This window comes from Sciurus carolinensis, chromosome 11 (genome assembly GCF_902686445.1).
Source record: "Sciurus carolinensis chromosome 11, mSciCar1.2, whole genome shotgun sequence".
NCBI classification, from domain to species: domain Eukaryota; kingdom Metazoa; phylum Chordata; class Mammalia; order Rodentia; family Sciuridae; genus Sciurus; species Sciurus carolinensis.
Window position 1 is genome coordinate 69,459,001 of NC_062223.1, and position 12,447 is coordinate 69,471,447.

Sequence of the window (12,447 nt, forward strand, 5' to 3'; positions counted from 1 at the left end):
AAGTAGGCTCATTATGGTGGGACACAGGCAGACAGACTCTGGGTCATTTACTTCGATTAAACATTAAATCATATAGTTAAAACTTAAAGTGCTTGCTATGTGCCAGGAACCGGTTTAAGCATTTTAACTATATTAATTCATTTAATCCTAAGAGGCCTGTGTTTCAGTTAAGGTTCATCAGTAATAAGTGATTTAGTCAGATTAGAATCCAGGGAATTATTTGCTTTTAATGACAACCTTACCAAAGCTTCCTTGTCTAGTAAAACGTTTTAATACTACTAATCAAACCCAGGGGGAGGGAGGGAGAGAGGGAGAGGGACAGGGAGAGGGAGAGGGAGGGAGAGAGAGAGGGAGAGGGAGGGGGGGGGGAGAGATTCCTAAAAGATAGATTCCTAACATAATACACTCAACTACCTAATAGAAGAGCATGCGTTTCAAAGTCTTTCCGGGGTCCCAGGACAACGAGGAGGGGATCCTCTCCTCGGCTTTATCTCAGTCCTACTTTGCCCCCAACCTCAAGATTAGTAGGCAGGACCGGGGCTACTTGGATGCCTGTTCCGCCAAAGGCACAGATGAGCGAGCTCAACCACCCCTCCCCAACCAGAAACGACCCTACAGCAAGTATTTCCAAGGATTCCAACGGAGGGGTTCCGCATTTGTAGGCTGTAAGCGTCCCAGAATTATTCCAAGCCAATGACCCCATTTCCCTGGCATCTCGGCCATGCCCCATTTCCCAGGACCCTGAGCATCGGAGCCTAGAGTTACTCTAGCCCCATCCACGGTTCAGAAGCGCCAAAGGCTACGGCCTTCTCGCGCACGAACGAGGACTGCTAGGGGTGGAGCTACGCTGCTGGTCGATCTTTCTGGCCAATCAGGAGTCACATCCTCCAGAGGCCCCTCTCCCCCCGCCCGCCCCTCTCGTATCCCTGGAAACGCGGCTTAGTCTACGCCAAGGAGGACTCGGGACTTCCGTTTCGATCTAGCCGGACTGCGGCCATTGTCGCATGGACCTGGTGTTTTGGACCCTCCGGGCGTCCCCTCAGAGGCTCCGTAAGTGACACGGACTCTAAGGCCGAGCCAGATGTGGACGAGTGCGGGAAGTGCTGTGGCTGACGGAAGAGTGGCAGAAAAGTAAGAGTCGGGGCCGAGAAGCGACTCCTCCGACTTGGAAGCCTTGGAGACACCCGGCGTAGACGAGTCCCTCAGCGCTCCTCTCCCACGTTAAGGGTTAAGGAGGGAAGAGGGCAGGAGGCAGCTTGGTCCCCTGGTCGGCGTGCTGGGTTGGGAGGTGTTGGGGTGAGCTGGGTCCGGGAACTGGAGGCACATCAGAGGCCCTGCGGGTCTGGCTGCAGGAGCAGGGGCTTCGCGGACAGGTAACCCTGAGATCCCGCTCCTTGAGTACCATGGTGCGAGCGGAGGGATGCTACCCTCGCTCGGCCTGTGGCGCTTTGGTGGCGCTCAAACGTCTCATTGTGGGGTATGCGCGAATCGTTTTTCTCTTCAGAGAAAGGGGGTTCTTAACGAATTGCCTTTTTCCTCAGCGACTAAGCCGTAATCAGCAAGGAAGAACCTGAGTGGTAAAGGCTCATACCCCCACTTTACAGGTGAGGAAACCGAGGCCTTGGAAAGCGTAGAACTTGGATCTTTTTATAAAGTTCTACAAGTGGCTGATAGCACAGTTGAGATTATAATCAGATTCTGGAAGGTCTAGATCTCGGATCCTTCTCCAAAACTCCGGTTTCCCTTGTGATAGTAAATCCAGTATTTTGTTGTAATAAGTAGGGGAGGGCAATGGAATTATTTTTTCCTTAAGTTGATTGAACAAAATATGAGCGATAGTCTAAAATCAAAGAAGCCATTTACATGTGCTATTATTTATTTTGTTGATCTTATTAAAATTTATATAAATAAACCATATAATAATACATGTAATTAATAAAACAAAGCCTTGAGGCTCTGAGAGATTGAACTAAATAGAAAGCATCTGCATCCCTGGAAAGACCAAACTGAAATCAAATTTTGTGTTTTTTATGTCCAAACTAGAATTTTATCCCTTGATGTCTGTAAAGTCTCAGAGGCTCAGAGGCTCCGAGGCTCAGAGGCTCCCACTCAGTTTTCTCAACATTCCACCCATTCTCAGAAGAGCACAAAGGAGAAACAGTTATATGCTGTCTTCCTCATAGTCTGATCTCAGGTAAGTAGGATTGTCATTTCTCACTTATAAAATGCACCTGATTCTTCATGGGTAGTGGAAGTAGAGTGGCAGTGAGGATGAATGGATCAGATTGCTTAGAAAATGTTCCTCACCTGCAGAGAAGCTTCCTAGCCTCTTATGCAGCATGCCCCTGCCTCCTCTACAGGAATTTTTGCCAACATTAACTCATTCCTTCTGTCATTCAAGTTCAGGATACATACAATTTGTATTGTTCTTGGTGTTCTGAGATATATAATATATAAGAATGTCTTCACATTGAGAAATTTAAACTAGGAAGTTAATACATGGAGTTATCCACATTAAATAGTGCCATTTAATACAGCAACAGAGCTCAGATTTACAGGAAAACCATCATTTGGTCTCAGGTAGAATTAGAGGGGACAAATTAGGTAACCAGACTTATTACAGGGGAGTATAAGTATAAATGTATAAAACAAGCCACATTGTAGAGGGCTATTCATATTAAATGTGTTATTTATTCTTGTGCAACTCCCAGAGTTCCCTTCACATTAACTAGATGCAGCCATTATTCACATTTAGATGTGTTTACTTATAGTCTTTTACATAATACTTAATGTGCATACATACTCACTAACCTGTTTAGACATTATATATATGTCATATCTGATACAGCTCTTTTTAGTCACTAAGCCATAAAGATTGAGGCAGAGAATCTAGTTTGTTTTCCTCCAAATGTCTATTTAGTTGTCCAAACATAATTAATTAAATAAGCCATTTTTTTTATCTACAAATTTGATGTTACCTCTGTCATCTTTAAAATTCACTGTTGTACGTGGGTCTATTTACAGGTTTCTAATTTTTTTATATTGTTTTATCTATTCCTGTGTCAAGCCCATGCTCTTATAGAGGCCTGATTAAAGTTTAAATATGCTATTGGATTAGTCTCCCCTTAGTATTCCTCTTTCAGAATTGCCTTTTTTTTTTTCCCCACAAAAGCACTCAAAAATCACTATGTCAGATCTTTTCTACCCCCACCTTAAAATCTTGTATCTTGATTGGATCCTATTGAAAATAGAGGTAAATTTAGTAAGAGCAAAATTATATTTGTCTTACCTAAGATTGAATGAGTTCTTCTTACTCTTTCAACCCTTTTTTATCCATCCAAATTCTAAAACTATCTTTATATAGGCTCTAAGTATTTTTGTCAAATTTATTTTGAGGAATTTATATTTGTATTGTTATTGTAAATATCACTTAAAATGATTTATAATATGTCTTTACTCTTTTTCTGTATTAATTGGATTTTATGTATTTATTTCAACTTCATTGTGATGTATTACATATATGCAAAAAAGTATATGAAAATGTATATGTACAATTTAAAATACAATGATAACATAGGTATCCACCATCTAGACTAATAAATACTTTTGAAAGCTCCCTGATAATACCACATTTTCATTCCCACCACCTTGAGGAGGGACAACTACTTTATTAAATGTTGTATTTATTATTTTTAAATCTTTTGCCTATATTTTTTAACTATACATGTTTGCATCTCTTACAAATTATTTAGTTTTGCATTTTTTGTACATTGTACAAATGGAATGACTAAATATATTCTGTGAATTTCTTTTGCATAATGTTTTATTTTTATACTATATCTGTGTTATTTCATGTAACTATAGTTCATTTTCACTACTGTGTACTATTTCATTGTGTGAGCAACTTACTTGTCTATCCTATTGTTGGACCATTTGGATTATTTCCAGTCTATTGCTGTTGTGGTAACTATTATACTCCAGATGTTTTTGTAGGTATCTTCTGATATACATATGTAAACTTCCATGGAGTAACAACCCTAGTAGTGGAATTTTGAGGACATTAATTTCTTTTAAAACTTCCTATTGTTTTCAGCTGATTTTCTGAGAGTCCCCAGGTATGCAGTCTACCCTCTACTGATAATCTCATCTAATTCCATTAGCATGTGCTTTCACATCAGTGGTTTAAAGATCATGGATTTGCAATATCTTTGTCAGGTTTAGGGTTTTAATGGGAATGCCTTTAATGATTTGTTTTTCATTTTGAGATATGCTTAGGAAGTATTCTTTCTGGCATTCATTGAAATAATTATATCACTTTTCTTATGTGGCATTATTAGAAAGGTTTAAACGTAATACTTTTCATTTTAACTCTTCCTTTACATTCTGGAATAAAGTACCACTTTATCATGCTACAGTATGCTTTAGTGTTGTAGGAGATTGAATTTACCAAAGATAGCCACAACTATAATTTATCTTGTCCTTCACGTTCTTCTTAAAATGTAACTGATATTCTTCCCCACCAAAAGGCAGGACCTGTGTCCCCTCCTCTCAGATCTGGCAGGGGCTTGTGATTGGTTCAAACCATGGAGTTCAGTAGAAGTGATGCAATGTGAATTATGAGACTAAGTCATAAAAATAATGAAACTTTTTCTTGCTTTTCTCATGGGAAAATTGCCACCATGTTGAGAGATAGTCCAGGCCACATGAAAGGACCAAGTGGAGAGAAACTGATAACTCCCATCAACAATCAGTAACAATCCACCCGCCACGTGAGGGAGTCACTATGGAAGTGAGTCCTCCATCCCAGCTTTTTGATGACTATTGATCTAGACAACAATTCACAACAATTTCATAAGAGATTTGAACCAAAACTGCCTAGCCACTCCTGAATTTCTGGCCTAGAGAAAATGTTAGAGATAATTATTCTTTTAAGCCATTAAGCCTTGGAATTTGTTATATGGCAGATTTCATAATCTACAAGTGTTGCTGGATTTTACCTCTTTATATATTATTTCTGATACCTTGGAACAATTTAATAGCATCAAGTGATCTCTTCTTGGCAAATTTATAAGAATTCATGTAAGGAAAATTTTGTTCCAGTTATTTTTCAAAGTCATAGTTCTTTGATGTGATCTGTTCAATTTTTTTTTTTTTTTTCCTTAGGGTCATATTGAATGATTTTCTTGTAAAGTATGTATCTCCCATTCAGATTTTCAAATTAATTTTTAAAGAGTTTTGGTAAGTGCTCAGCTAACATTCATTAATTTTTGTCTATTGTCTTTCCTCCAATCTCCTAATTTTTTTCTATTTTTTAACTTTCTTTCCTCTTTGATCAGCTGTTGATTACCTATTTTATATTTAAGAATTTTCCCTAGAGAACTAGTTTTTGGATTCATTTAACAATGGCAGTATTTTCCAATTCCAGTATATTCTTGTGGTAACTTTATTGCTTTTCCTTAACAGTTAAGTCATGTTTCCATTGCATTTGGTATAATAATGGAATCCTGTTAAATTTTTCTTCATATAGTTAATCAGTTTTTGTAACACCTGCTAGTAAATAATCCATACTTTCCTCTTTGATTTATAATGCCACCTTCATTGTTAACATGTTTTTATAAATAAAGAAACATATTGGTTAGTGAGAGGCCTCTATTTGTTAACTGATCCATTTGTCTTTTCTGATTTTGCTACTTTCCTTTGGTAGTATGTCATTATTTTTAAGGCCTGCCTTCCCACTTGGTTTACTTCTCTTTGCGGACTTCTTTTCCTTCCCCATAAATTTCAAGGAAAAAAAAAGTATATTGTGTTTCTCAAAAAAATCCAACTGGAAATATTCTTGAAATGTATTGAATTTAAATCATCTCATCTAAGAGCATGGAAGCTTGCTTCTTCTTTATTCAGATAATATTCTTTCTTTTTTGGAATTTGAAAGGATAGAGTTTTTTATATTGTTGGTTCAACTGGTTTGTTGTTGTATATAAAATTTTACTTTCTAGTAGTTGATTGCTGATACAGTATGCTATTGTTTTATTATATCTAGTGAATTTTGCTGAACTTTTAGTTTGTTTTAGGTACATATTCATGGGTTTTCAAGGTATATATCCCTAAGTATGAAAATAATGACATTTTGTGTTTTTGCTCCTTATCTTTATGCCCATTATTTCTTTTTCTTATGGTATTGACCAGAACTTCTAGTACTATGCAACAGTAATGGTGGTTATTCTTTTCTTGTTACTATTATAAAGAATGACAACTGAAGTATCTCCATTAAACTTATAGTTCTTAAATGTATAGCCTTTAACATTTTAGGGAGTTTTAAAATTTTTTTAGTTTGCTTAAAGTTTTTCTTAATACCATGTGTAGATGTTGAATTTCATGGAGTTTATATTACATGATTTATCTGAATTAGCTGAGATAATCATGGTTGTGTTCTATAGTTATTAATACAGGAAATTATGTTGATAGATTTTTCTTGTTGAACTATCCTTGCATTTCTGGAATAAACTGCACTTGATCATGATGTATTTTTAATACATTACTTAATTCAGTTAGCTAACATTTTATTTAGGATCTTTTTTGGCAGGATACTTTTTTGGGGGGATCTAACTCAAGGGCATTCAACCACTGAACCACTTCCCTAGCTGTATTTCATATTTTTTGAGAGACAGGATCTCACTGAGTTGCTTAGCACCTTACCATTGTTGAGGCTGCCTTTGAACTCCGAGATCCTCCTGCCTCCACCTCCTGAGCTGCTTGGATTACAAGCATGCACCACTGCGCCCAGCCTTACTGGGAATTATGTGTATTTACAGATCTTCCTTTCCCAAAAGAAGAGATTAGACATTTAATTTTCTGAACTAGCTAAACACTCCTGGAAAATTCTGGTACTTGAATCATGTATATAGCTAGTAGAAGAATTATAAGATATGAGTAAGTTCTTCAATTTTAAAGAGAGAAACCAAGATAAATGTGGGGCAAACAGGGAATGAAACTGAGGAAACATTATGTAGACAAGAGAATATAAACTCTAATTTATATTCCTGAGGTAATTAAAGAAGACATTGGATCCATGAAACTTGTACTCTTAGAAAGATATTTAAAGCATGGATAAAGTGAGAAAGAATGCTAAAAATAGCAACAATGAGTATGAAAATAATATCATAGAAATTAAAACATTAAAGTAAAAAATAAAAATTCAGTGGAAAAGTTGAAGGTAAAATTGGGAAACTTTTCTATATGATAGAATGGACAAAGCAAAAATAGATTATCCAGGAGAATGGCATATGACTAATAGGGGACTCAGTTTAAGTACAGTCTTATAGATGAAAGAAATCAAGAGAGGAATTTTGCAGAGAAACATAAGAACATTTCATAAAGTGATGAGCAGTTTGCAGGTTGTAATGCTCACTGAATACCCATCATAATCAATGAAAAATGTTCCAGACCAAGGAATCGAAAAAAAAAAAGATCCTAAAATCTTTATAGAGGAAACAAAATATTACCTACAGAGTCATTAGAATAAAAAAAAAATCAGTCTCAGCAGCAACACAGAGTCTTATAAACAGTGAAGCAGTTCTGAGAAAAAAATACTTTACAATTCTACACTCAGTCAATTATGAGGGGGTTAATGAAGATTTCCATTGTACCATGATTCAAATGGGCTGGGAATTTTTCCTAGTAACCCTGCTTGGAGATTCTCTTAAATGATGTGTCTTGAGGAATACCTTGCCTGCTTCTCACCTTTACCTTTTTCACTAGCCGTGGGCTTACTATTCACAGGTTTGATTGAACTCATTTGGGTGTGTTCCTCCAAAACGAGGGAGCAAAATGAAGAATTATGTAATCTTGAAAACTGAGCTTTAAAAGAGTATCCAGTCCAGATTGGAACAATAAAATGACATTTCTAAAATAAAAGGGTTGGGGGAGACTGAGTCACTTGATGAAATAAGTTATATAGAGCCTTTCAAAATAAGAATATGAGGATAGCAAATTTATTAAAATGAAACATGTCATCCTCTCAAACAAACTTTATAAATAATTGTCAAAATTATATAAGCACTGCATCAATTTACCTAAAAATTTGTGAAAATAGTTTGAGAATGATGAATGGAACTATAGTATATAATTCCTCATCTTTTAGGAAGAAGTAAATAATGTCTAAAATGATACCCATGAATCAATAAAATAAGAAATATCAAGTAATATTATTACAGTTGGCAAATTGGTCCTGGGTCCCAGCTGTGCTGCCTTCTAGCTCCATGATCACTAGAATTTACTTAATCTTTTTCAAGTATTATTTACTATTTTGTAGTACAGAGATAATAATAGTATCTACAACATAGGATTGCTATGAGGACTAACTAAAATATAGGTTAAGTCATTAGCCCTTGGGTTGGCAAACAAGTGCTATATAAGTGTTTCTTTGATAGTGATGAGATTTTGATATTTGGATACATTTTTTAGCAATTCAGCTACTAGCATTATATCTCCCCTTATTTTTCTTTCTTTTGAAGTTCTTTTTTTTAAATGTGGTTTGCCACTTATATTACCTACTAAATATCTTTTTCTTTGTCCATTTTCACACGTAGGTTTCTTCTGCCTGAAAAGCCTGATCTTTAACCAGATGGCAGTAACATTTGAAGATGTAGCTATTATTTTTACTTGGGAAGAATGGAAGTTCCTGGATTCTTCTCAAAAAAATCTCTATTGGGAGGTCATGTGGGAGAACTACACAAATGTCATGTCAGTAGGTAAAGTGATCCAAGCTCACAGGGAATTCAATTTTCTAGAATCAGTTTTGTTGAGTGTTTCAGTTCTTTGTCTGAGTGCTTGTGTTGGTATGATAGAAGAGATATTCACAAAAATATGTTTTAAACCAGATGACAGATACAATTTGAATATCTCTCTTGCAAAATGCTTGGGACCAGAAGTGTTTTAGATTTTGGAATTTTGGGGATTTTGGAATATTTGTATGATCTTTATTTATTTGAGCAACCCTAATCCAAAAATGCTCCAAAATCTGAGCATTATATAAGCACTGGATTTTTGGAGTATTTCAGATTTTGAATTTTTGGATTAGGGATGTTTGACCTGTAAAAGATAAGACAAAATATCTTCCAGGATATCTAGGCTATGTAATGACCTAGATTTTTGTGATTATTATTTTTAGTTATTTTCTATATTATTTCTTTATTTTTTTAATTTAAAAAAAATTTTTTATTAAAAAATTTTTTAATTTTTACAGACTGCATTTTGATTTATTGTACACAAATGGTGTACAACTTTTCATTTCTATGGATATACACAATGTAGAGTCACACCATTCATGTAATTATACAAATACACAGGGTAATACTGTCTGTTTCATTCTACTATCTTTCTGCCCCCAACCCACTCCCACCCCATTTTCCTCTACACCATCCAGAGTTCCTTCATATTATTCTTAAAGCACAAATCTCCATACATAGTAAGTTTTGTTTGGTCCTAAAGTTGTTTTTCTTCATACTATTTGTACAAATTACCTTTTGTTATATAACAAACTACCCCAAACTTAGCAGCTTAAGGTAAAATTTAGTATTTTTTCATGATTCCTATTGACTAGATGGATGATCTTTCATAGAGGGTTTTGGTTGGGACTGGGTGATTTTAACATAAGGCTGACTGGCCTAACTCACATGTCTTAACAGTTGGCTCAGAATCACTGGGGATAATGGAGATACATTGACTATATGTCCCTCTCTTCACATGGTGGTGGTGGTCACAGAATTTTCAAAAGCAGCAAGAGAGAGGGCAAGCACTTTTCAAGTTTTAGCTTGTGACACTTTAGCTGTTATCCCAGTGAGCAGAATGCATTACCAAGCCTAGACACAGTGTGGAAGAAGAGCACCCAAAGCATAAGTAGAGTTAATGCAGTCATTTTTTTCCACACAGTCTTCCACACTATTCTATAGTAGAAAAATGGAAACAGCATGTTTTATTTCTTATAATAATTTCCCAAATAAAATAATATTGTTAAATATGTCTTTAAGACTATTTCCATGAAACAGTTGACCTTATTCTTTTATTACAAATAGTGCCTGGTAAATTGTAGATGCTCAAGGTATGCTTGTGAAATGAATGAATGAGCAAATGAATAAATATATACATGGATGTACAAAATAAATGAATTTCAGTCCCAAATGGAGCAACCAAAACCATACCTTTCATTCCTACTCCTTGGCACACATATCTTCATACCATTGTGAAAGTCTTTGATTTAGATACTTGGAAACTTTAAACACAACCTTCATATCATCCCTGAAGTAACTGTTTATTCTTCTAGGAAACTTGAGTGAGAACTACAAGTCACAACAAGAACAATCCAGATACTTAGAATATGAAATTTTTTCTTCCTGGCAGAGCTGGAGAAATGCTAGCTTTCAGATATATAAGAATCAAAACTGTAATGAAACCATTCAGGGGTTGGATTCCAAAAACCTAAAGCAACAAGATCTTTCCCAGTGCCAAGAATGGTTAGTTCTCTCCACACAAGTAGCAGAGTATGGAAACTATGAACTGACCATTGAAGGTACAAGCCCCAGGAACTTAAAATACAAAAAGTTTATACCTTGGCAGTCCTTAGAAACAAAAACCACCCAAGACTATAGTAGAGAAGTCCTCGTGAGTGATTCAGGTGGTTTTCCGGGGGACAGATACCATCTTGGCATATCCAGGAAAAATCTCTCCATGGAAAAAGAACAGAAATTCATAGTTCAGCATTCTTATATCCCAGTGGAAGAAGCCCTTCCAGTATATATTGGGGAGATATGCCAGTGTGACCTACTGAGAGACTCTGTGGAAGAGAAATACTGTGGATGTAATAAATGTAAAGAAGTTTATCATTGGAACTCACAATGTGTTCTCCACAAGAGAAATCAACTTTGAGAATACATCTATCCATACTCCATTGGTACAGCCTGCTTCTCTCAGAGATCAGATTTGTACAGATATCCAAGAATCCACATAGGTAAGAAGCTGTTTGGATATGATGAAGTTGGCAGTAATTTTAGTCATGGCTCAGGAGTTTACTTTCATCAGGGAGTTTTCACAGGGGGTTTACCTTGTATCTGTCATATATGTGGTAAGAGTCAGATCTCTTGTCTTCATAGCCATCAAAGTGTCCACACAGAAGAGAAACACTATAAATTTGAGTGTAATAAAGACCTCAGTACAAATTCACTACTTCACATTCACCAGAGACTTCACACAGGAGAGAAGTCCTTTAAATGTGATCAGTGTGGTAAGAGTTTTAGTCGGAGTTCAGTACTTCATGTTCATCAGAGAGTCCACACCGGAGAAAAACCATATAAATGTGATGAATGTGGCAAGGGCTTCAGTCAGAGCTCAAATCTTCGAATTCATCAGTTAGTCCACACAGGAGAGAAGTCCTTTAAGTGTGGTGACTGTGGAAAGGGCTTTACCCAGCGCTCAAATCTTCAGATTCATCAGAGAGTGCATACAGGAGAGAAGCCTTATAAATGTGATGACTGTGGGAAAGATTTTAGTCACAGCTCAGATCTTCGCATTCACCAGAGAGTCCACACGGGGGAGAAACCCTATACCTGTCGTGAATGCGGGAAGGGCTTCAGCAAGAGTTCAAAGCTTCATACTCATCAAAGAGTACACACTGGAGAGAAACCCTATAAATGTGAAGAGTGTGGTAAGGGATTCAGTCAGCGTTCACATCTTCTCATTCATCAGAGAGTTCATACAGGAGAAAAGCCCTACAAATGTGATGATTGTGGGAAGGGCTTTAGTCACAGCTCCAATCTCCACATCCATCAGAGGGTCCATACTGGAGAGAAGCCTTACCGATGTGCAAAGTGTGGTAAGGGTTTCAGTCATAGCTCAGCACTTCGGATTCATCAAAGAGTCCACATGGGAGAGAAAGCTTACAAATGCCATGAGTATTATAAAGGATTTGATCAGAATTCATGTCTTCACAATAATCACAGAAGAGAAACTGTATAAATCTTGTTCTTAATAGCATTAAGTAAAGCTCAATCTTTAAACTCAATAAATGCTGCTGGAAAAGAATTCCTATAAATAATACAAAGAATACTAAACAAAAATTATAGTTTCCCCTCCTACCTCAAGAGGAGATTCTTAGGAGAACTACTATTTATTTAAAATTAAATATATTTTTCTTTACTATAAACATATATTAAAATTTAAGGAAAAATTTTTTACATCCTGTTGCATTCTAGTCTTTTTTCCAGTGCATCTTAACGTTTATGAAATTATACTGAATGTCCAACTTGTATTTTCACTGACTTCAAAATATTTTTAATTTTTGTTTTAAAACATTTCATTTTGGTTTTAATTCAAACTGGCTAGCCATCTCTAAAACAGCATCTCTTAACTTCCTTGTGAAGTATTTGGGAAGCCACAAAAAAGATGGAACTTGCA

At 36.1% G+C, this 12,447-nt stretch overlaps 1 protein-coding gene across 1 annotated transcript; it reads left to right on the forward strand.

Moving 5' to 3' along the window:
• The first annotated feature begins 962 nt into the window (after positions 1–962).
• Positions 963–12,191, forward strand: Znf214 (zinc finger protein 214). The gene is given in 4 exon segments (XM_047519677.1): positions 963–1,131; positions 2,044–2,194; positions 8,589–8,750; positions 10,322–12,191. Coding segments are annotated over 2 exon segments (1,815 nt in total). The 5' UTR covers positions 963–1,131; positions 2,044–2,194; positions 8,589–8,623; the 3' UTR covers positions 12,010–12,191.
• The last annotated feature ends 256 nt before the right edge of the window (positions 12,192–12,447 follow it).